The 23,622-nt window shown below is 43.5% G+C and overlaps 2 protein-coding genes across 2 annotated transcripts; one reads left to right on the top strand and one right to left on the bottom strand.

The window, feature by feature from the left end:
• Positions 1-1,080: 1,080 nt before the first annotated feature.
• Positions 1,081-5,035, bottom strand: mrpl52 (mitochondrial ribosomal protein L52). The gene is made up of 5 exons (XM_033997891.3): positions 4,930-5,035; positions 4,357-4,450; positions 3,493-3,560; positions 2,775-2,839; positions 1,081-1,506 (listed from the first exon to the last, which is right to left on the bottom strand). The coding sequence occupies exons 1-5, from the start codon at positions 4,961-4,963 to the stop codon at positions 1,366-1,368; spliced, it is 402 nt and encodes a 133-aa protein (XP_033853782.3). The 5' UTR covers positions 4,964-5,035; the 3' UTR covers positions 1,081-1,365.
• Positions 5,036-9,877: 4,842 nt separating this feature from the next.
• LOC117398765 (LIM domain-containing protein ajuba-like) lies at positions 9,878-23,350 on the top strand. The gene is made up of 8 exons (XM_034914345.2): positions 9,878-12,449; positions 14,842-14,943; positions 15,919-15,986; positions 16,295-16,357; positions 16,936-17,066; positions 19,418-19,469; positions 19,778-19,846; positions 20,894-23,350. Exons 1-8 carry the CDS (start codon positions 10,832-10,834, stop codon positions 21,026-21,028), a joined length of 2,238 nt encoding a protein of 745 aa, XP_034770236.2. The 5' UTR covers positions 9,878-10,831; the 3' UTR covers positions 21,029-23,350.
• Positions 23,351-23,622: the final 272 nt, after the last annotated feature.

Raw genomic sequence — 23,622 nt, 5'->3', positions numbered from 1 at the left:
AACTAACACAGACACCGAGAAGAAGGGATTATATTGTAGCGTTAAACTGAACAGGATTGTGGGGACAGTAATTGTAAAGCCAGGATGCCCGATAGCCACGGGATATTTTGTGAGAAAGAACGCTAGCAAATATTAAATTTGAGGATTTATTAATCTGTCACTCACTTAGTGGAAACGTGACAAGTTCTGAATATATTTTTCATGGAATGCAATCACTTCGGTAAAACTTCATCACACATCGAGCGATTTGAGCCCTTCCTTTCTGAACGCAGTTACATAGGCTTCAGAAAGAGGAACACGACAGCTGGAAAAAACAGCTCCTACTATCACAAGATGTTCTTGTAAAAAAAACAAAACAGGAAAATAACTTGAACGACGCAAGATCTCTCGAGCAAGCGTAAAACAGAAAAAGGATGTGTCGCCATCTGCTGTCCAACTAGCCACACTGCAGTCTGTGTGCTAACCAGTCTTCGGGTAATTAAAACGCAGAGATATCACTGCAGACAGTCTCTGCGTCAGGTTTTTAAAATGTCCTCACAACGACATTAGATCATGTTGTCATATTAATTCACATGGTGTTATTATCATGGATTTAATAACTTGCAGATTGCAAAAAACATCCAGACAACACCAGCTATTTCAGTTCTATATAATTATTATTTATTTCTTAGCAGACGCCCTTATCCAGGGCGACTTACAATTGTTACAAGATACCACATTATTTTTACATACAATTACCCATTTATACAGCTGGGTTTTTACTGGAGCAATCTAGGTAAAGTACCTTGCTCAAGGGTACAACAGCAGTGTCCCCCACCTGGGATTGAACCCACGACCCTCCGGTCAAGAGTCCAGAGCCCTAACCACTACTCCACACTGCTGCCCTATAAAATTAAGGGCAATAGTGCTTTTTAAACTAGTGTCAATTAATTTAGCGAGGAGACAGACAGCAGTCTTGCACCATAAGAGAGATTCATTGACAAATCACTTATAATAATAATAATAATAATAATAATAATAATAATAATAATAATAATAATAATAATAATAATAATAATAATAAAAAGCTCTTACAACTGATACCAAAAGAAAAATGTGTTTTTATTACAATATGCATGTGAAAAAGGAACAGTCGCACTGAATCCTAGTAATGAGATCAAACATTCTGAATTATCATTTGATGGTGTTTGTCTGGAGAATCCTAGGTCACTGATCAGCATGGCTTTTTAACTTGACTGCTGCAACTTTCCTGAAGACACAAGAGGATTGAAATGTGTGCAGACTGCATTTGATCACTCTGGCTGCACACGTGCAGACTCAATGTTTAATACAATAAGGGGAAGGCAAGCTGACAAGGGCTCCAGTTTATTTTTTAAGCAGTCGGTCACCTTTGGATTTTAAAAGGAGCGACAGATTCTTCCCTTCTTTTTTCTTCTTTTCTTCCTGCGTCTTTCTCCATCTCTCCATTCCACGGTCCACTTCTGAACTCAACATCACAACTCTCCGCTATGAAGAGAAGGAAAAAACAATATTCCAAATTTAGACACTGGATTACAAACTTTCTATAGATACCAGTGTGTTGGGTAGGTGTGTCGTTCTGCGCAGGGTTTTAGATCAGTGTTATATAGACTCTGTGTTGGGTAGGTGTGTAGTTCTGTGCAGGGTTTTATATCAGTGTTATATAGACTCTGTGTTGGGTAGGTGTGTAGTTCTGCGCAGGGTTTTAGATCAGTGTTATATAGACTCTGTGTTGGGTAGGTGTGTAGTTCTGCGCAGGGTTTTAGATCAGTGTTATATAGACTCTGTGTTGGGTAGGTGTGTCGTTCTGCGCAGGGTTTTAGATCAGTGTTATATAGACTCTGTGTTGGGTAGGTGTGTCGTTCTGCGCAGGGTTTTATATCAGTGTTATATAGACTCTGTGTTGGGTAGGTGTGTAGTTCTGTCCAGGGTTTTAGATCAGTGTTATATAGACTCTGTGTTGGGTAGGTGTGTCGTTCTGCGCAGGGTTTTATATCAGTGTTATATAGACTCTGTGTTGGGTAGGTGTGTCGTTCTGCGCAGGGTTTTATATCAGTGTTATATAGACTCTGTGTTGGGTAGGAGTGTAGTTCTGCGCAGGGTTTTATATCAGTGTTATATAGACTCTGTGTTGGGTAGGTGTGTCGTTCTGCGCAGGGTTTTATATCAGTGTTATATAGACTCTGTGTTGGGTAGGTGTGTCGTTCTGCGCAGGGTTTTATATCAGCGTTATATAGACTCTGTGTTGGGTAGGTGTGTAGTTCTGCACAGGGTTTTATATCAGTGTTATATAGACTCTGTGTTGGATAGGTGAGTAGTTCTGCGCAGGGTTTTATATCAGTGTTATATAGACTCTGTGTTGGGTAGGTGTGTAGTTCTGCGCAGGGGTTTATATCAGTGTTATATAGACTCTGTGTTGGGTAGGTGTGTAGTTCTGCGCAGGGTTTTAGATCAGTGTTATATAGACTCTGTGTTGGGTAGGTGTGTCGTTCTGCGCAGGGTTTTATGTCAGTGTTATATAGACTCTGTGTTGGGTAGGTGTGTAGTTCTGCGCAGGGTTTTATATTAGTGTTATATAGCGTGGTCTCGTCAGCATTGCCACATGTACAGAGAGACTCTACCAACAGGACAACACAGAAACCAATCGTACAAATAATGTCTGCTTGTGAAGTTCAAATTCAAGATCAAAGACACAAACTGACATTTTAACATCTTGGCCACCCTTAGTTGGGTTTGCTATGCAAAAATCTACTCACTGCTAATTCTTCCATCTCCTGCTTTCTTCGAATCTGTCCTTTGAGAAGGGGTGCTGCTCTGCCATCTGAAATAGAAACCATTCAATCAGATAACGAAAAGATCTCAAACAGAAGAAAGGGAGGGGTCAGTGATCATGTTAATAAAGCTAATAAGAGGTGAGAGAATGGATTTTAAAGATGGTCAGCGCTCCTTTAAAGGGAGGGGTCAGTGATCATGTTAATAAAGCTAATAAGAGGTGAGAGAATGGATTTTAAAGATGGTCAGCGCTCCTTTAAAGGGAGGGGCCAGTGATCCTGTTAATAAAGCTAATAAGAGGTGAGAGAATGGATTTTAAAGATGGTCAGCGCTCCTTTAAAGGGAGGGGCCAGTGATCATGTTAATAAAGCTAATAAGAGGTGAGAGAATGGATTTTAAAGATGGTCAGCGCTCCTTTAAAGGGAGGGGCCAGTGATCATGTTAATAAAGCTAATAAGAGGTGAGAGAATGGATTTTAAAGATGGTCAGCGCTCCTTTAAAGGGAGGCGCCAGTGATCCTGTTAATAAAGCTAATAAGAGGTGAGAGAATGGATTTTAAAGATGGTCAGCGCTCCTTTAAAGGGAGGCGCCAGTGATCCTGTTAATAAAGCTAATAAGAGGTGAGAGAATGGATTTTAAAGATGGTCAGCGCTCCTTTAAAGGGAGAGGCCAGTGATCATGTTAATAAAGCTCAGAACTTACCAGCATACGACCAATCAGGTAAGTCTGTCAAAGGTCCATATTCTGTGCCGCTTCTGGCAAAGCCATTCCTGAAGATCAAGAGAAAATTCATTTAAAGTATAAAATACTACTGACCCTGCTGCTGACAGCTCTGAACAAAAGTTTTGCATCCCCCTCTCTATATAGAATGAACTCCCTCAGCTTCATAGAGTCCAATGAAAGCTGCTGAATAATGTTCCCTTGTTAACATATTGAATTCCACCCCCTCTATATAGAATGAACTCCCTCAGCTTCATAGAGTCCAATGAAAGCTGCTGAATAATGTTCCCTTGTTAACATATTGAATTACACCCCCTCTATATAGAATGGACTCCCTCAGCTTCATAGAGTCCAATGAAAGCTGCTGAATAATGTTCCCTTGTTAACATATTGAATTACACCCCCTCTATATAGAATGAACTCCCTCAGCTTCATAGAGTCCAATGAAAGCTGCTGAATAATGTTCCCTTGTTAGCATATTGAATTCCACACCCTCTATATAGAATGAACTCCCTCAGCTTCATAGAGTCCAATGAAAGCTGCTGAATAATGTTCCCTTGTTAACATATTGAATTACACACCCTCTATATAGAATGAACTCCCTCAGCTTCATAGAGTCCAGTGAAAGCTGCTGAATAATGTTCCCTTGTTAACATATTGAATTACACACCCAGCGCTTTGGAGTTTTCACAAACACTTAACGAAAATAAAATAATGTGACATTTCTAATTCCAACATGAAATACTTGCTGTGCTACCACTAAGGGTTCCGGTAGACTTTTACTTTGTGAGATCGTTTTGATTATATGATGTTAAATAAGAGATCTGAATTATGTTTTATACTCACTCGATACGCCATTTGCTCCCAGCCTGGGACGCTGCACTCAGAGAAATATTTTGAGCTCTACAGATCTGAGAAATCCGCGGACACAACCGCAACCCTGAAATGAGAAATGCATGTTGAAAATAGTCGCCTTTTATTTTCTGATGAAGCACAGAAAATTAGAGTGGGTAAGGATATCGTGAACATTCACCTAGATGCGAATTTCAACAAGTAAAAATAAATATATAAATAATAATAATAATAATAATAATAATGCACGTCAAATTTGAAAGCAGACCGTTCAATCACAGCGTAGACGTTAATACAGCATAAAACGCGCTGAAATATATCGCTCCTAAACGAGGTATTCGTGTTTTTGACGCGTTTGTTAACTTATTTTATAGACGTGTTAAAAAAACATTTTAAAAATAGCCTACTGTGAGATTAAAATAATGACTGTATTAACACAGCGACAGAAAATTCTACCCCGTGATTTTTAAAAATCTAAAATGCTTATGCCCCTTGCATTGTGTGTTATTATTACGCATGCTGCTGTTTTTAAACTATTTAAAATCTACATATAGTTTCGTTTCTTGCCTGATTTCAAACATGTCAACATGGGTACAGCCATTTTGTTTTCTTAGGTACGCAGATGTCAAGGTGACGACGGAGCCGTAAAGTGGCCAAAAAGACTCGGTAACGGTAGGCTAAAAGTCGAACTTTAAAATGTGGCAGTAAAATCCACGGGACCTTAAACAGAAAACAATACATCGACATAAAATACTGCATTGTTTTAAAATAATCTTAAACAGATCTTCAACCTTCATTAATTCCGCTTTTTTTTTTTTTATATACCATAGTTGTCAAAATAATTGAAAACAAAAAGACTTAAAATATACCACAGGGGTATTATTACACTTTCTGAACAGCCTCCCTCTGCGCTGATGGAGCGGAGAGAGAGAAAGGGAGGCTCTTATACTCTTAGAACAGCCTCCCTCTGCTGTGTTAAGCAAATATAAGAACACACACTGCTCTGCTCCACCAGCACAGAGCAGAGGGAGGCTGTTCAGATAGTGTAAGAGCCTATCTTTCTCTTTGCCTGCTCCACCAGCACAGAGCAGAGGGAGGCTGTTCAGAGAGTATAAGAGCCTCTCCTTCTCTGCTCCACCAGCACAGAGCAGAGGGAGGCTGTTCAGAGAGTATAAGAGCCTCTCTTTCCCTGCTCCACCAGCACAGAGGGAGGCTGTTCAGAGAGTATAAGAGCCTCCCTTTCTCTCTTTCCCTGCTCCACCAGCACAGAGCAGAGGGAGGCTGTTCAGAGAGTATAATAGCCTCTCTTTCTCTTTCCCTGCTCCACCAGCACAGAGCAGAGGGAGGCTGTTCAGAGAGTATAAGAGCCTCCCTTTCTCTCTTTCCCTGCTCCACCAGCACAGAGCAGAGGGAGGCTGTTCAGAGAGTATAATAGCCTTTCTTTCTCTTTCCCTGCTCCACCAGCACAGAGCAGAGGGAGGCTGTTCAGAGAGTATAAGAGCCTCTCCTTCTCTGCTCCACCAGCACAGAGCAGAGGGAGGCTGTTCACAGAATATAAGAGCCTCTCTCTTTCCCTGCTCCGCCAGCACAGAGCAGAGGGAGGCTGTTCAGAGAGTATAAGAGCCTCCCTTTCTCTCTTTCCCTGCTCCACCAGCACAGAGCAGAGGGAGGCTGTTCAAAGAGTATAATAGCCTCTCTTTCTCTTTCCCTGCTCCACCAACACAGAGCAGAGGGAGGATGTTCAGAGAGTATAAGAGCCTCTCCTTCTCTGCTCCACCAGCACAGAGCAGAGGGAGGCTGTTCACAGAATATAAGAGCCTCTCTCTTTCCTTGCTCCGCCAGCACAGAGCAGAGAGAGGCTGTTCACAGAGTATAAGAGCCTCTCTTTCCCTGTTCCACCAGCACAGAGGGAGGCTGTTTAGAGAGTATAAGAGCCTCCTTTTCAAACGCAGAGGCTCCAAAAAAAAAAAAAAGAAAAAGGATTACCCTAAGGACACAAGAAGTGCAGCTCTGACAAAGCCTGCACATCGGTATTTGGGTGTGGTTTTCATTGCTCAACATTGCAGTCTGACTGCAGTCACATTGGATAGATATGATTCAAAAGTGCCATTTTAGCAAACATGTAGAGCTGTGGCCAAAAGATTTGCATCAATTAGAATCACTTAGCATAATTAAAAAAAAAAAAAAAAAACTGTAACAAGTTAAATCCACATTATTATTGTTATTTATTTCTTAGCAGACGCCCTTATCCAGGATGACACAACTGTCATAAGATATCACATTATTTTCTACATACAATTACCCATTTATACAGTTGGGTTTTTACTGGAGCAATCTAGGTAAAGTACCTTGCTCAAGGGTACAGCAGCAGTGTCCCCCCACCTGGGACTGAACCCACGACCCTCCGGTCAAGAGTCCAGAGCCCTAACCACTACTCCACACTGCTGCCCACATACAAGAGGATGAACTTTTGGGCAGAGCTGCACACTGTTCTGATCTCACTATATATATCATGGGCAACACAGTTGAGATGACTTTGAGAAGAGTGACCAGAATTATCCCGGGTTTAAAAGGCATGTAGTATGCAGACAGGCTAAAAGAACTGAATCTATTCAGTCTTGAACAAAAAAGACTACGCAGTGATCTGATTCAAGCATTCAAAATCCTAAAAGGTATAGACAATGTCGACCCAGGAGACTGAAAAAAGAAACAAGGACCAGGGGTCACAAATGGAGATTAGATAAAGGGGCATTCAGAACAGAAAATAGGAGGCACTTTTTTTACACAGAGAATTGTGAGGGTCTGGAACCAACTCCCCAGTAATGTTGTTGAAGCTGACACCCTGGGATCCTTCAAGAAGCTGCTTGATGAGATTCTTGGATCAATATGCTACTAACAACCAAACGAGCAAGATGGGCTGAATGGCCTCTCGTTTGTAAACTTTCTTATGTTCTTATGTTCTTAAGTGCAGCGTCTTTCCTGAGAGCTGTGTTTTCCCCAGTGTAGCACCACATGTCTGTTTTAAAATGAAGATCCAGGTTTGCTAGAACATGTGTTTCTCTCAGAGCAGTGCCTTCGGGGCGCTGGGTAGCAAATGGAAGCAAAGGGCAGGTAGGGTTTCTGGAATGGTTTTGGGAGCTCCACAGCAGGGAGGATTTTAGTTCAACAGCAACACTCTGCAGGTTGAAACTTGTGTTCTTGGCTCTCGAGTCTGAAGTGAATCAAAGGCTGCAGTGCTTTGATCTGTCTGTGATCTCATCCCTCCCTCCTGAAAATGTGATAGCTACGCACGCACACACTGTAACACACACACACTGAGACACACAAACACAGAGACACACACTGACACACACACACATTGAGACAGATACACACTGAGAGACACACACACACAGAGACACACACTGAGAGACACACACAGACACACACATTGAGACACACACACTGAGACACACACACACATTGAGACAGACACACACTGAGAGACACACACACTGACACACACACCCTCACACTGAGACACACACTGAGACATACACACACACACACTGAGAGACACACACACTGACACACACAGAGACATACACTGAGAGACACACATGCCCCTTTATCTAATCTCCATTTGTGACCCCTGGTCCTTGTTTCTTTTTTCAGTCCCCTGGGTCGACATTGTCTATACCTTTTAGGATTTTGAATGCTTGAATCAGATCACCGCGTAGTCTTCTGTGTTCAAGACTGAATAGATTCAATTCTTTTAGCCTGTCTGCATACGACATGCCTTTTAAACCCGGGATAATTCTGGTTGCTCTTCTTTGCACTCTTTCTAGAGCAGCAATATCATTTTTGTAACGAGGGGACCGGAACTGAACACAATATTCTAGGTGAGGTCTTACTAATGCATTGTAAAGTTTTAACATTACTTCCCTTGATTTAAATTCAACACTTCTCACAATATATCCGAGCATCTTGTTGGCCTTTTTTATAGCTTCCCCACATTGTCTAGTTGAAGACATTTCTGAGTCAACATAAACTCCTAGGTCTTTTTCATAGTTCCCTTCTTCAATTTCACTATCTCCCATATGATATTTATAATGCACATTTTTATTGCCTGCATGCAATACTTTACACGTTTCTCTATTAAATGTCATTTGCCATGTATCTGCTCAGGTCTGGTTCTAGTTGTACTGCCATAGACGTGTGTAACGCAGGCTAGATCAGCCAGGGTCTCCAGGATCCTTTAAGACCCAACTTGACGCAGTTCCGAGATCAATCAGCTGCTCAGAACCCTAACAGACTCCTCTCTCTGCTGAGACTTCTTCATCCGAGACTGTGGTGACACTGGGGTGTAATTACATTGTAGATGCAGTCAGCATGTTTAACAGGACATGCATTCACAGCTTAGTCACTCAGCCTCTCCCTCTTTCCAGCACTCCACTCTAGGCCCTGTAGCTCAGAGACAAGCAGCTACACGCAGGGGCGACCGGATTCCAGTTGCATGATCCTGGCTGGATCACAGCTCCTGTAAAGGACTAGACTGCGTCTCTTTCATCAGGAACCATGAAACAGTCGACACGGCTGAACTGAGAAATGCCACAAATTACCGTCATCGATTTCATATCATATGAACTTGATGATGGGGCGAGGCCTGTAGAATGGGACCACAGCGTGCTAACTATACCCTAAATGATCTTCAATGGCAATGCAGACAGACAGTGAAGCTACAATGGCAATAATGGTTCTGTATTACACTGAGGGGCAATGGTAGCACAAGTATAGGGCAGCTGCAATGGGGTGAGGCTGGTAGAATGGGACTACAGTGTGCTAACTATACCCTAAATGATCTTCAATGGAAATGCAGACAGACAGTGGAGCTACAATGGCAATAATGGTTCTGTATTACACTGAGGGGCAATGGTAGCACAAGTATAGGGCAGCTACAATGGGGTGAGGCTGGTAGAATGGGACCACAGTGTGCTAACTATACCCTAAATGATCTTCAATGGCGATGCAGACAGACAGTGGAGCTACAATGGCAATAATGGTTCTGTATTTTATGGTAACCTAATCGAAACACGTTGTCCCTCCTCCCGTTTGAAAATGTGCGCACTTTGTCCCTCTTTTTTGTACTATTAACTCGACTCCTAATATTTGTCTATGACGTACCTTTGAGCCGGACAACCGACCTCCAACCCCCCCCCCCCCCCCACCTCTCCTTGTCTCCTCCGCACATTCCAGTAGCCTAACAAACTAATCCCGCTTCAAAAAGATACGATCCGACCGACAACACTTTCTAATTCAAACTTCAGCTGAAAAAAACCCCAAAACAAACACAATAAATAAATAAATAAATAAAAAACGGTGTAATAAAAAGATATGCTTCAAATATGGGGGGGTAAGGGGGGGGGGAGGGGTGTAAGTTTTCCAAGTGTGTGTATATCAATGCGCAATGCGCTCCGCCTCTGTATCGCAAAAAAAAAAACGAGTCCCGTTCGCTAAACCAAGTTAAAAAAAAAAAAACCAAAAAAAAAAAAAAAAAAAAATTGTCAAGTTGGTGCGTTTAGAAAACAAACCGGTAAGGAAAGACGTTTCCGTTTTTCTCTTCTCTCCAGACTTGAAGAAATAATAACAACAACAACAATAAAAAAAAAGTCGTTTTTTACTTTGGAATTAACCAAACAGAAACTGAAAAGGAAAATCACAGCGTGTTTTTTTTTTTTTTTGGGGATACACGTACGCGACATCTACAGGTTTGAACACCTCAAAACAAAGCGAGATGGAGCTGGTCACAGATCAAAGAAGCAACGGGATCGCATCGTAACGTTATTGTCTTTGTTTTTCTTACAATAAAACGTGTTTTTTTTAGTTGAGAGGGGACGGTTTATAGCTTATTAGTAGCGTATGTGTTTAAAACTATCCAGATATCGTTGTCCGTTGTGTTATTTTTGATATAGTCCTTTGTTTCACATTTTTACGATAGGGAAAATAACCCAAACAGCAGCGTCCTTTCACTGTGTGTTTAGGGTATATATATATATATATATATATATATATATATATATATATATATATATATATATATATATATTTAAAACTTAAATTACAGTCGGACGTGTAGGCACATGAAGTTAAACTGTCTGATTTGTGCTGTTTTAGACCATTTCTTTTTTAAAACGGTATTATCGCCTTGTTTTTAAATTATTACACTTTTCTGTATATAATTAATATGTAATTGTATTATTGTTTTTTTTAACATTGTTATTATTTCAATATACATAAACTTTGGGATTCCATAATATTTTGTAATAATAATAATAATAATAATAATAATTAATATGTAATTGTATTATTGTTTTTTTTTTAACATTGTTATTTCAATATACATAAACTTTGGGATTCCATAATATTTTGTTATAATAATAATAATAATAATAATAATAATAATAATAATAATAATAATAATACAAATCCAATGGATCGTTTGGGAAGCAAACTTCTGGAGAAATTAAAACTGACCGACTCGGGCAGCGTTAAATTAAATCGAAATAAAGACGGCTCCTGCAATAACGCGCACAACACGGCCAACCCCAAAACAAAACGGGGGTCGCCTCAGGAGAAACTGTCCGGCTTAAACCGGGGGACAGCCGGGGTGTATCAGCAGCTCGCACAGGGGAGCGTTCAGCCGGCCACTGGGGCTTCACTTGAGTTCTGCCCGGGAGGTGGTTCTGCCGGTCTCCGGTGCTCTCTGAGGCGTCCTCCGCTGCACCGAGACTGCACCGCGGGTGTGGATGCTAACACAGCGGAGTACACAACCGCTGAACGCGGTCCCGGGACGCTCTTTGACTCCCCCAGACTCTACTCGGCGGATGCTCGACACGGCGCCGGCTTGCAGCTAGCGGACTGTAATATAGGCACAGATGTCGGTGCCCAGGACAGCGAATTCAACCGGACCAGCAGCGGCAACGGTAGCCGCCGTTACTCGCTGGAAATTCAACAGCAACTGATTCAGCAGCAGCACTTCCCGGGGTTTAATCAGCGTTTTAGCGGAAGCGAGTTTTTGGAGCTACAAAACGGCGAGCCCCCCAAGCGCTTCTCCTTGCAAGAGTCGCCCTCCAAACGCTTCAGCACCGGCAGCGACTTTTCGGACAGGCACGGCGTTTACCAGCGGCAGTCGGACCCCAGCGCGGTTGCGGGTTATTACCCCCCGCCTTACAACAGCAGCAGCAGCAGCAACGCCGGGAGCGGCAGCAACGCGGGCTTGAGCCCCCGGTCCTCTTACAGTCTCTACGAGTCGATACTGACCAGCCCGCGCTCCAGCTTTGCCAGCACGGCCAGCGGCGGTGACGGGAACAACAGCCCCCGGACGAGCGTCAACTTCGAGAGCCGTTCAAGCAGCAACCGGACCAGCGGTATCAGCATGGGCTACGACTGCAGGTACGGCTTCGGGGGCTCAAGCGCTGAATGCCCGCAGTCAAGTGCCGGCGCCGGTCTGCAACAACCGCAGCCGGGGTGTCCGTTATTCCACAGCCCGCGTTCTAGCTTGGCAGCCGCGTCAGTTAATTACTACACGCCAGACTGCTGGGGGGTGGACTTTGAGACCGAAGCCGCTTTCAGGTATCAGCAACGGGGTCTGTATCTTGGGGGAAGCCAGGATAATCGGCACTCGTACCCGCCCGCTCTCGGTAGCCCGGCTGCGGCAGGCTGTTTCGAAAGGGGCGCGACCCGTCGCTCCATTACAGGCTACCCGCTGGAGCAAGCGCGCAACTCGGCTGGGACGCGTTACCAGCAAGAGTTGGCGTATCTGCTGAGCAGAGACCGCCTTTTGGAGAGTCAGGCCGGCGCGGTTAATGGATCCGCGGCTCAAGAAACCCAGGCGCCCGCTTCTATTCCAGCCTCAGTCGGTGGCGCGCTAGTCGGGGCTCACCACAGTGTCGTGACCCCTGCCGTCGCGCTGAGCCGCAAGCATCAGGGCGCGCTTATCCATCAGGTCAGCTCCGCCCGGGTGAACCACACTCTCACCCGGCCCCAGGAACCACCGACGCGGGCACAGCCAGGACGGGAACCGGGGGAGTTGAAAGAGGAATATTTCGGTGAGTTGTTGTTGTTGTTTTTTTTTTTACATATGCAAATTCTAATTACTTTATTTCATATGTGATAATTGTTCAATTAAAAAAAAAAAAAAATGATACAATTTAGGTTGTGGCGACCTACTTCCGTTTGATGTCTGAGTTCTGATTGGCTGAACTCTTATGAGGGCTGTGTTGGAAGTCAGAGTTAATGTGTTTTTTATGCCCAGTCTGGCTTTGAAAAAAAATTTGTTAAGTAACTTTTTAAGCAGAGTTGTATTTGGGAATGGGTCTATAAGGCAACCTGTTTAACTACAATCAACGAGCATACACAAAAATATCCAATAATGTTGTTTTATGGACTGATTGGTTTCAAAATTGCTATGCACACTAAGCATGATATACTGAGTTTAGCACACTTTGAATGGCGTCAGTGGGTGCTGTGGTTCAATAGCCCGACAGTACTCAAGCCTTGTTGACCTCACTCATGGAGGGAGTTAATTCAGTAACACATTAGGGTTAGAAACTCACACTAGCCGTGCCGCTGCTGCTGCACCCAGTCCTGGGGTTCAGAGCTCCCCTCAATGAAGTCTAGTATTATTATTATTAATATTGAAATGATCAGGAGCCAGGAGTTTGAGCAGGGTTAGAAACTCACACTAGCCCTGCTGCTGCTGCTGCTGCTGCACCCAGTCCTGGGGTTCAGAGCTCCCCTCAATGAAGTCTAGTATTATTATTATTAATATTGAAATGATCAGGAGCCAGGAGTTTGAGCAGGGTTAGAAACTCACACTAGCCCTGCTGCTGCTGCTGCTGCTGCACCCAGTCCTGGGGTTCAGAGCTCCCCTCAATGAAGTCTAGTATTATTATTAATATTGAAATGATCAGGAGCCAGGAGTTTGAGCAGGGTTAGAAACTCACACTAGCCCTGCTGCTGCTGCTGCTGCTGCACCCAGTCCTGGGGTTCAGAGCTCCCCTCAATGAAGTCTAGTATTATTATTAATATTGAAATGATCAGGAGCCAGGAGTTTGAGCAGGGTTAGAAACTCACACTAGCCCTGCTGCTGCTGCACCCAGTCCTGGGGTTCAGAACTCCCCTCAATGAAGTCTAGTATTATTATTATTATTATTATTATTATTATTATTATTATTATTATTATTAATATTGAAATGATCAGGAGCCAGGAGTTTGAGCAGGGTTAGAAACTCACACTAGCCCTGCTGCTGCTGCTGCACCCAGTCCTGGGGTTCAGAACTCCCCTCAATGAAGTCTAGTATTATTATTATTAATATTGAAATGATCAGGAGTCAGGAGTTTGAGCAGGGTTAGAAACTCACACTAGCCCTGCTGCTGCTGCACCCAGTCGAGGAGGGAGAGTGCAGGGAGGAGGGAGGAGGGAGGGAGTGTGCAGGGAGGAGGGAGGGGGGAGGGAGTGTGCAGGGAGGAGGGAGGAGGGAGGGAGTGTGCAGGGAGGAGGGAGGGGGGAGGGAGTGTGCAGGGAGGAGGGAGGAGGGAGGGAGGGAGTGTGCAGGGGGGAGGGAGGGAGTGTGCAGGGAGGAGGGAGGAGGGAGGGAGTGTGCAGGGAGGAGGGAGGGAGTGTGCAGGGAGGAGGGAGGGTGCGGGAGGAGGAGGGCGGAGTGTGCGGGGAGGGAGGGAGTGTGCGGGGAGGAGGAGGGAGGGAGTGTGCGGGGAGGAGGGAGGGAGTGTGCTGTGCACACGTACTCCTGCAGGCAGCGACGGGCTCAGCAGTTGCCACACCACACGACGACAACAGGCCCGGGCTCGACCCGGGCTCCAGGGAGGGAATTCCTGGCAGCAATCGGGAGAGGGAGGAGGGAGGAGGGAGGAGGGAGGAGGGAGGAACCAGACCGTGTTGCAGGTCTTTTAACTGTTTCAGCTCAAGTTTATAAAACTAAATTTCATCTCGTTCTTAAAACTCCAACTACCTATAACAGTTTTTCATAGTAACGTTGCCCGCTGTGTGCTGGGCAGAGCCTTGCTGTGCTGTGCTGTGCTGTGCTGTACACAGGTCAATGCTGGCGGGACCACACTGTATAACACTGATATAAAACCCTGGACAGAACTACAGCAGCTACCCACCACAGTGGTGTCTATATAAAGTTATAATCTAGTGCGCTGGCATTGCCTGCTGTGTGCTGGGCAGAGCCTCGCTGAGCTGTGCTTTACACAGGGCAATGCTGGCGGGACCACACTGTATAACACTGATATAAAACCCTGGACAGAACTACAGCAGCTACCCATCACAGTGGTGTCTATATAAAGTTATAATCTGGTGCGCTGGCATTGCCTGCTGTGTGCTGGGCAGAGCCTCGCTGTGCTGTGCTGTACACAGGGCAATGCTGGCGGGACAGCACTGTGTAACACTGATATAAAACTAATATCCTTTCTTGACAGGCACATGCATGAAGTGTAATAAGGGGGTCTACGGCTCAGACAACGCCTGTCAAGCTCTGGACAGTCTGTTTCACACGCGCTGTTTCATCTGCAGCTCCTGCGGTGAGTGTCTGTTTCGATCCTACAGGTTTCCATTCGATATAAATCATGTTGCGCGTCACAGTACTGAAGAGCTGGCGAGTACGAGGGAGCAAAATCATTTAGTGTGCTTATACTGTGCATTTACCATAGTTTACAATGCTTCCCTATGCGTTACCAGACCTCTCTGTGCTTTACAATGCTTCCCTATGCGTTACCAGACCTCTCTGTGCTTTACAATGCTTCCCTATGCTTTACCAGACCTCTCTGTGCTTTACAATGCTTCCCTATGCTTTACCACACCTCTATGTGCTTTACAATGCTTCCTTATGCTTTACCAGACCTCTCTGTGCTTTACAATGCTTCCCTATGCTTTACCAGACCTCCCTGTGCTTTACAATGCTTCCCTATGCTTTACCAGACCTCTCTGTGCTTTACAATGCTTCCCTATGCTTTACCAGACCTCTCTGTGCTTTATAATGCTTCCCTGTGCTTTATAATGCTTCCCTATGCTTTACCAGACCTCTCTGTGCTTTACAATGCTTCCCTATGCTTTCCCAGACCTCTCTGTGCTTTACAATGCTCCCCTATGCTTTACCAGACCTCTCTGTGCTTTACAATGCTTCCCTATGCTTTACCAGACCTCTCTGTGCTTTACAATGCTTCCCTATGCTTTACCAGACCTCTCTGTGCTTTACAATGCTCCCCTATGCTTTACCAGACCTCTCTGTGCTTTACAATGCTTCCCTATGCTTTACCACACCTCTCTGTGCTTTACAATGCTTCCCTGTGCTTTACCAGACCTCTCTGTGCTTTACAATGCTTCCCTATGCTTTACCAGACCTCTCTGTGCTTTACAATGCTTCCCTATGCTTTACCAGACCTCTCTTTGCTTTACAATGCTTCCCTGTGCTTTACCAGACCTCTCTGTGCTTTACAATCAAGATAAGAGGCTTTTCTAAGGAGCTCACCATTGTGTATCCATACTCTCTCTCTCAGGCAGGACACTCAGAGGGAAAGCATTTTACAATGTGAACGGGTCAGTCTATTGCGAAGAGGACTACATGGTAAGACCAGCAAAGCCCGACGAAGTCGCGGAGAAACGCTTCCAGTCGAAAAACGTTTTGCCATTTCGAATTTGTTCCGTTTCTTTTTCGGTGTTTCAAAATTGAGCACGCTGTCGAGTCTTTAACAGTTAGGGAGTTGAAAAACTGTCACGTGGTTTGAATGGAATGTGAAAAGGTGTAAAGCAAACACCATTAACTCAAAGTCCGCTGTAAAAAAAGGAATTCAAGGTCCGGCTGAAGCAGCAGCTGGTCCTTTTAAGTAATGCAATGGAAGCACTGCTTGTGTTTTTCTGTGTTTTTTTTTTTAGTTTTCTGGTTTCCAGCAAGCTGCTGAAAAGTGCTGTGTTTGTGGGCATCTCATCCTGGAAAAAGTGAGTAGAGACTGTAAAAAAAAAAAAAAGAACGCCACTTCAGAATCAAGTTTCTAACCCTGCTCAAACTCCTGGCTCCTGATCATTTCAATATTAATAATAATAATACTAGACTTCATTGAGGGGAGCTCTGAACCCCAGGACTGGGTGCAGCAGCAGCAGCAGCAGCAGGGCTAGTGTGAGTTTGTAACCCTGCTCAAACTCCTGGCTCCTGATCATTTCAATATTAATAATAATAATACTAGACTTCACTGAGGGGAGCTCTGAACCCCAGGACTGGGTGCAGCAGCAGCAGGGCTAGTGTGAGTTTGTAACCCTGCTCAAACTCCTGGCTCCTGATCATTTCAATATTAATAATAATAATAATAATAATAATACTAGACTTCATTGAGGGGAGCTCTGAACCCCAGGACTGGGTGCAGCAGCAGCAGGGCTAGTGTGAGTTTCTAATCCGGCTCCTGTTTCTTACTCTGTGATATTGGAGAAAAATAACCACTTTGAAAAAATTCTGTAATAAAAAAAAAAAAAAAAAAAAAAAAGCTGTTTAATGACCTTGACCCTTGTTTCTTTGTGTTCAGATTTTACAGGCGCTGGGTAACAGTTATCACCCAGGCTGCTTCCGCTGCGTTATCTGCAACAAAGCCCTTGATGGCATTCCTTTCACTGTGGATTATTCCAACAAGGTGTACTGTGTCAGTGACTACCACAAGTAAGAATCTTAAAGACATTATAACACTGATATAAAACCCTGCGCAGAACTACACGCCTACCCAACACAGTCTATATAACACTGATATAAAACCCTGCGCAGAACTACACACCTACTCATCACAGAGTCTATATAACACTGATCTAAAACCCTGCGCAGAACTACACACCTACCCAACACAGAGTCTATATAACACTGATATAAAACCCTGCGCAGAACTACACACCTACCCAACACAGAGTCTATATAACACTGATATAAAACCCTGCGCAGAACTACACACCTACCCAACACAGAGTCTATATAACACTGATCTAAAACCCTGCGCAGAACTACACACCTACCCAACACAGAGTCTATATAACACTGATATAAAACCCTGCGCAGAACGACACACCTACCCAACACAGAGTCTATATAACACTGATATAAAATCCTGCGCAGAACGACACACCTACCCAACACAGAGTCTATATAACACCGATATAAAACCCTGCGCAGAACTACACACCTACCCAACACAGAGTCTATATAACACTGATCTAAAACCCTGCGCAGAACGACACACCTACCCAGCACAGAGTCTATATAACACTGATATAAAACCCTGCGCAGAACTACACACCTACCCAACACAGAGTCTATATAACACTGATATAAAACCCTGCGCAGAACGACACACCTACCCAACACAGAGTCTATATAACACTGATCTAAAACCCTGCGCAGAACTACACACCTACCCAACACAGAGTCTATATAACACTGATATAAAACCCTGCGCAGAACTACACACCTACCCAACACAGAGTCTATATAACACTGATATAAAACCCTGCGCAGAACGACACACCTACCCAACACAGAGTCTATATAACACTGATCTAAAACCCTGCGCAGAACTACACACTTACCCAACACAGAGTCTATATAACACTGATATAAAACCCTGCGCAGAACGACACACCTACCCAACACAGAGTCTATATAACACTAATATAAAACCCTGCGCAGAACTACACACCTACCCAACACAGAGTCCATATAACACTGATATAAAACCCTGCGCAGAACTACACACCTACCCAACACAGTCAATATAACACTGATCTAAAACCTTGCACAGAACGACACACCTACCCAACACAGAGTCTATATAACACTGATATAAAACCCTGCGCAGAACTACACACCTACCCAACACAGAGTCTATATAACACTGATATAAAACCCTGCGCAGAACGACACACCTACCCAACACAGAGTCTATATAACACTGATATAAAACCCTGCGCAGAACGACACACCTACCCAACACAGAGTCTATATAACACTGATATAAAACCCTGCGCAGAACTACACACCTACCCAACACAGAGTCTATATAACACTGATATAAAACCCTGCGCAGAACTACACACCTACCCAACACAGAGTCTATATAACACTGATATAAAACCCTGCGCAGAACGACACACCTACCCAACACAGAGTCTATATAACACTGATATAAAACCCTGCGCAGAACGACACACCTACCCAACACAGAGTCTATACACGGGGGAAAACATAACTCTAAGCTGGGAGACATGTACCTTCCTTAGTTCATCTTTTGTAGATGGATGCCCTCTGGTGTCTGAACTGTAAACTGCACCCTTTGTGAAGCAGTGTGCTATCGCCACCTAGTGCATCGTAGAAATATTACAAGTAAATTTAACATTGAATTCTACAACTTGCAGAGATCTATATCAGGGTTTCCCAATCCTGGCCCTGGTCCAGTTACTTAAGTAGTCCAGTTACTTAATTGAAATGATAATTTGATTACTTAGACCTTTTTTAATTGTTTTTAGCTCTTAAACAGTTAGCTACAATAACATTTTATGTGTAACTTGAACTTTACAACTGTATTTAGGAGCTGAAAACAAGTCAAAATGTCTAGGTTAAGTAATTGAGAGCTCAGTTGGAATGAAAACCAGCACGGGGTCCCCAGGACCTGGGTTGGGGGGGTGCTGCTGTAGAGAAGCACTCGTCCGATTGCGTTGAAAATCACTCGGGACCTTCTTTAGCTAACAAGTCAGGGCAGCAGTGTGGAGTAGTGGTCAGGGCTCTGGACTCTTGACCGGAGGGTCGTGGGTTCAATCCTAGGTGGTGGGGACACTGCTGTTGTACCCTTGAGCAAGGTACTTTACCTAGATTGCTCCAGTAAAAACCCAACTGTATAAATGGGGAATTGTATGTAAAAATAATGTGATATCTTGTAACAACTGTAAGTCGCCCTGGATAAGGGCGTCTGCTAAGAAATAAATAAATAATAATTTGTCCTTTTCTATTTATTTTGTAATTCTTTCTAGGATTTTTGCACCGAAATGTTCCTCCTGTGGCCAGCCTATTCTACCTGCAGAGGTAAACACTTCCTCACTCTGGGGTTGTTTCATTATAATAATATTAAAATATATTAGGATGTAATTTACTGAAATATTTTCTTTTAACAACTGGACCACACAGCCTCCTATAATACAATCTCCCTTCATATTATTTTAGGTTTCACAAGCACCGAAAAGCAGTCTGGAGTGAGAATGCTTTAACTGGGGGGTGATTTTGTCTCTCCACTTTAGCTCAGGGCGATCTTACTGAAGTTTCCAGTGATATCCTAGGATTCGCTATCCCGACAAAGGGTTATAAACACGTGTGTGATTCTGTTCCCTGTGCAGGGCTCCGAGGAGATATTCAGAGTGGTCTCCATGAACAAAGATTACCACTCAGAGTGTTACCACTGCGAGGTGAGTGAGACCACAGCGGCTTTAAATTCACTCGTAACTGATTTTCTGATTTCTCATGAGGAGGCTGTGTGGTCCAGTGGTTAAAGAAACGGCCTTGTAACCAGGAGGTCCCCGGTTCAAATCCCACCTCAGCCACTGACTCACTGTGTGACCCTGAGCAAGTCACTTCACCTCCTTGTGCTCCGTCTTTCGGGTGAGACGTAGTTGTAAGTGACTCTGCAGCTGATGCATAGTTCACACACCCTAGTGTCTGTATGTCTCCTTGGATAAAGGCTAAATAAACAAATAATAATACATATTTTCTACAAGGTCCCAGACAAATTCGCCAGACGCTTATTGTGAATTACTTCTTGTAAGACTGATTCGCTTACCAAGAATTATTCAACGAGTGTAAAACATGTTGGGAAATGTATTCCCTTGTGCCCGGATCAGCGAATCAATTCCTGGGTGTAGACAAAAACACTGAAGTACTCTCACAACTTCAAACCATCGTGCAGGATTGTGGGGTTCTGTCTGTCTGCAGCTTTAATGAAACTAAACTCTTTTCACAATGTAGTAAACTAACACAGACACCAAGAAGAAGAGATTATATTGTAGCGTCAAACTGAACAGGATTGTGGGGCTCTGTCTGTCTGTCTGCCTTTCTGTCTGCAGCTTTAATGAAACTAAACTCTATTCAGAATGTAGTAAACTAACACAGATACCAAGAAGGGGGGATTATATTGTAGCATCAAACTGAACAGGATTGTGGGGCTCTGTCTGTCTGTCTGTCTGTCTGCAGCTTTAATGAAACTAAACTCTTTTCAGAATGTAGTAAACTAACACAGACACCAAGAAGAAGGGATTATATTGTAGCGTCAAACTGAACAGGATTGTGGGGCTCTGTCTGTCTGTCTGTCTGTCTGTCTGCAGCTTTAATGAAACTAAACTCTTTTCAGAATGTAGTAAAATAACACAGACCCCAAATAGAAGGGATTCTATATTATATTGTAGCGTCAAACTGAACAGGATTGTGGGGCTCTGTTTAACGTCTCTCTCTCTGTGCAGGACTGTGGGTTGCAGCTCAGCGATAAGGAAGGGCAGCAATGCTTCCCATTGGAGGGACACCTGCTGTGTCACTGCTGTCACATGACGAGAGCCAGCGCGCAGCCACAAACGCCTTCCCTCAGCTACAAGCACTGAGGCCCAGGGGGTTCCACCCTACATCCTGTGTGTGCCTGCTATTCCATCCCCCCCAGGAAACTAAACTACAGGGACAAAAACAGAAACCCAATGTAAAACTCTGAGCTCTGTTTGTAAAACCTTTAAGATATATACTGAGCATCAAAAGAAAAGTATCACTTGTATTTGAGCTTCAAAAGAAACTTACCACTTCTATTTGGATCAAATTCACTAGCTGTGATCGAAAAATGACAAACTCTGTGCTGATCAGCAATCGACGTCACGAAGATGCTGCAGAATGATCTGTGGATGTGGGGCAGGTGTTGTGACTCTTGGTCTCCCAGTTGGTGGCTCTGTCATTGACAGAGTGTGTCTGGTTATACCGTCTCGCCAGGTTTGAAATCGCTGGTTGTGAGCTCCCAAGACGGCGAGCCACGGCACGCTGCCCTCGTCCAGCCTCCGACATGCCGATCGCACGAAGGCGCTGCTCTCTCGACAGACGTGGCATATTGTTTTGTTTTTTTCTGTGATTTTCTTTATTGCTTTTATTCAAGCTTGCAGTTCAACAGCTGAAATCACTCCATATCCAGCGTCCAATCAACTGTCTCACTAATTAGGTGATTAAGTGCATCTGCTTCAGTCAAGAGTGTCATGGTCAAGGATGAAAAGACATTTCATCAATGCCCAACATTTATATACCTTATTTTTTTCGAAAATAAATGTGTTATAATAGTGATGTTCGTTTCGATGCTCGGTATATTATAACCAAGTGCTGGGCCTGACATTCATGTTCAGATATTATTGTGTGATGAAATACTGGCGATATTACAGTGAAAAAGAATCACTGTCAACTAACTTTTGTGTCGAGTAGAACGGATGCTATCGATTTCAGACCTCATGCTTGCAGTGTTCCCTTTGAATCTTTTTAAATTCTGTTCATGGAAACTAACATCACCATGGCTCAGTTTTTTTTTTTTTTTCTTTGCCTGGTTACGCATAACGGGCCCCAGAGCTGCTTGCAACCCGATCTGGTAAAATGATGATGTCATAAACGATGACATAATTTCATTCCAGTACAGCCTGCCCACCAGCCCCTCCCCAGTTCTGCTGTAGATATTTTTGCTGCAGGCCACAACGCTAGAGGTCTGATTGAAGTGCAGTGCTGGGTTTGTTTTATAGAAGCACTTCTTTACTGTGACCTGTGACACAGGAAGTAGTTCTCCCCCGGTGTTCAGTATATGGGGAGTGAAGGAGACGCTTCTTCACAGAGAGAGTGGTGCAGGAGATGAAATGGGTTACCCAATCACGTTGTCAATGCAGAATCACTGAAATTATTATTTATTTAGCAGACACCTTTATCCAAGGTGACTTAGAGACTAGGGTGTGTGAACTATGCATCAGCTGCAGAGTCACTTACAATTACGTCTCACCTGAAAGACAGCACAAGGAGGTGAAGTGACTTGCTCAGGGTCACACAATGAATCAGTGGCTGAGGTGGGATTTGAACCGGGGACCACACAGCCTCATAATAATAATAATAATAATACCTGACTTAAAGTTCTGAGATCAAGCAGCTGCACCAAACCCAACGGGCTGAACGACCTCCTCTCGCTCGTAGATTTTCTTTAAGAGGTTGTTTTGCCAGAAAGGGGGATGAGAATGAATTGTAAAGCCTGGCTCGTCTCCCGGTAACCCTGACTGAACACCCCAGAGTAATTATTTACATTCCAGGAGACATTCTCCGAGTTTGGCGACCAGGGAAGCGTTTCCTTCTTCTCCAGTAGCAGTGACTTTCAGTTACAAACAGGTGAACGTTGAAGATAAAAGAAATAAAAATGTTGTTTGTTGTTACAAAGTTCCAGTTACTTTATTCCACCAGTTTTAAAATGTACCAATATTTAAATATCAATGTATAGACTACACTACTGCTTTTTGGCCTTGTTCCTGCAGTGTAAGATCACTGGACTAGAATTATATTAACTGCAGTTTGAAATCACTGTACAATATTGCATTGTAACTGCAGCCTAAGTTAGACTTTACTGTAGTAGAATTGTTAAAAAAAAAAATCAAAATACAAGCACTGTAAAGACAGGATTCCTGTTCCTCTGACAACGCGAGACCAGTTTGTTTAAAAACTTCTGCTTACTGTATTTTTTTAACTAGCCATTATTTTGAACTTACTGTTAACGAATGCATTCCATTTTTATTAGTTAGATTTTTTTATTTTTTTTTGTCGTTCAGGTTTATTACGTTGGTCTCAAGATAATAATGGTTTTCAAGTCGTGTGTATTCCAGTCCTGTTCTGTGTTTTGCTATTAAATATTTAAAAAGTGGTTTAACTGACATTTCTTTGAGTGTGTGTTTATGATAGTCACCCACAGCTGTTACACACGAGAGAGATTTAGAAATACTAGCATTCAAAATGACAAAAGTTTATAAGTCTGTCAAGTTCTTCAAATTTAAACAATTCACTATAGTTCGCTTTAAATGTTAAATCAGAAACCTGTCAATAATTCTAATGTAAACATCAAGACAGCAGATCATTTCAATCTCCAAGGCAAATGATAAAGGAAAGTGCAAGACTACCTGAAAGTAAAGCATGCAAACAGAGATTT

Source organism: Acipenser ruthenus, chromosome 44 (genome assembly GCF_902713425.1).
Source record: "Acipenser ruthenus chromosome 44, fAciRut3.2 maternal haplotype, whole genome shotgun sequence".
Lineage (NCBI taxonomy): Eukaryota > Metazoa > Chordata > Actinopteri > Acipenseriformes > Acipenseridae > Acipenser > Acipenser ruthenus.
This window is presented reverse-complemented; position numbering and strand designations above follow the sequence as displayed.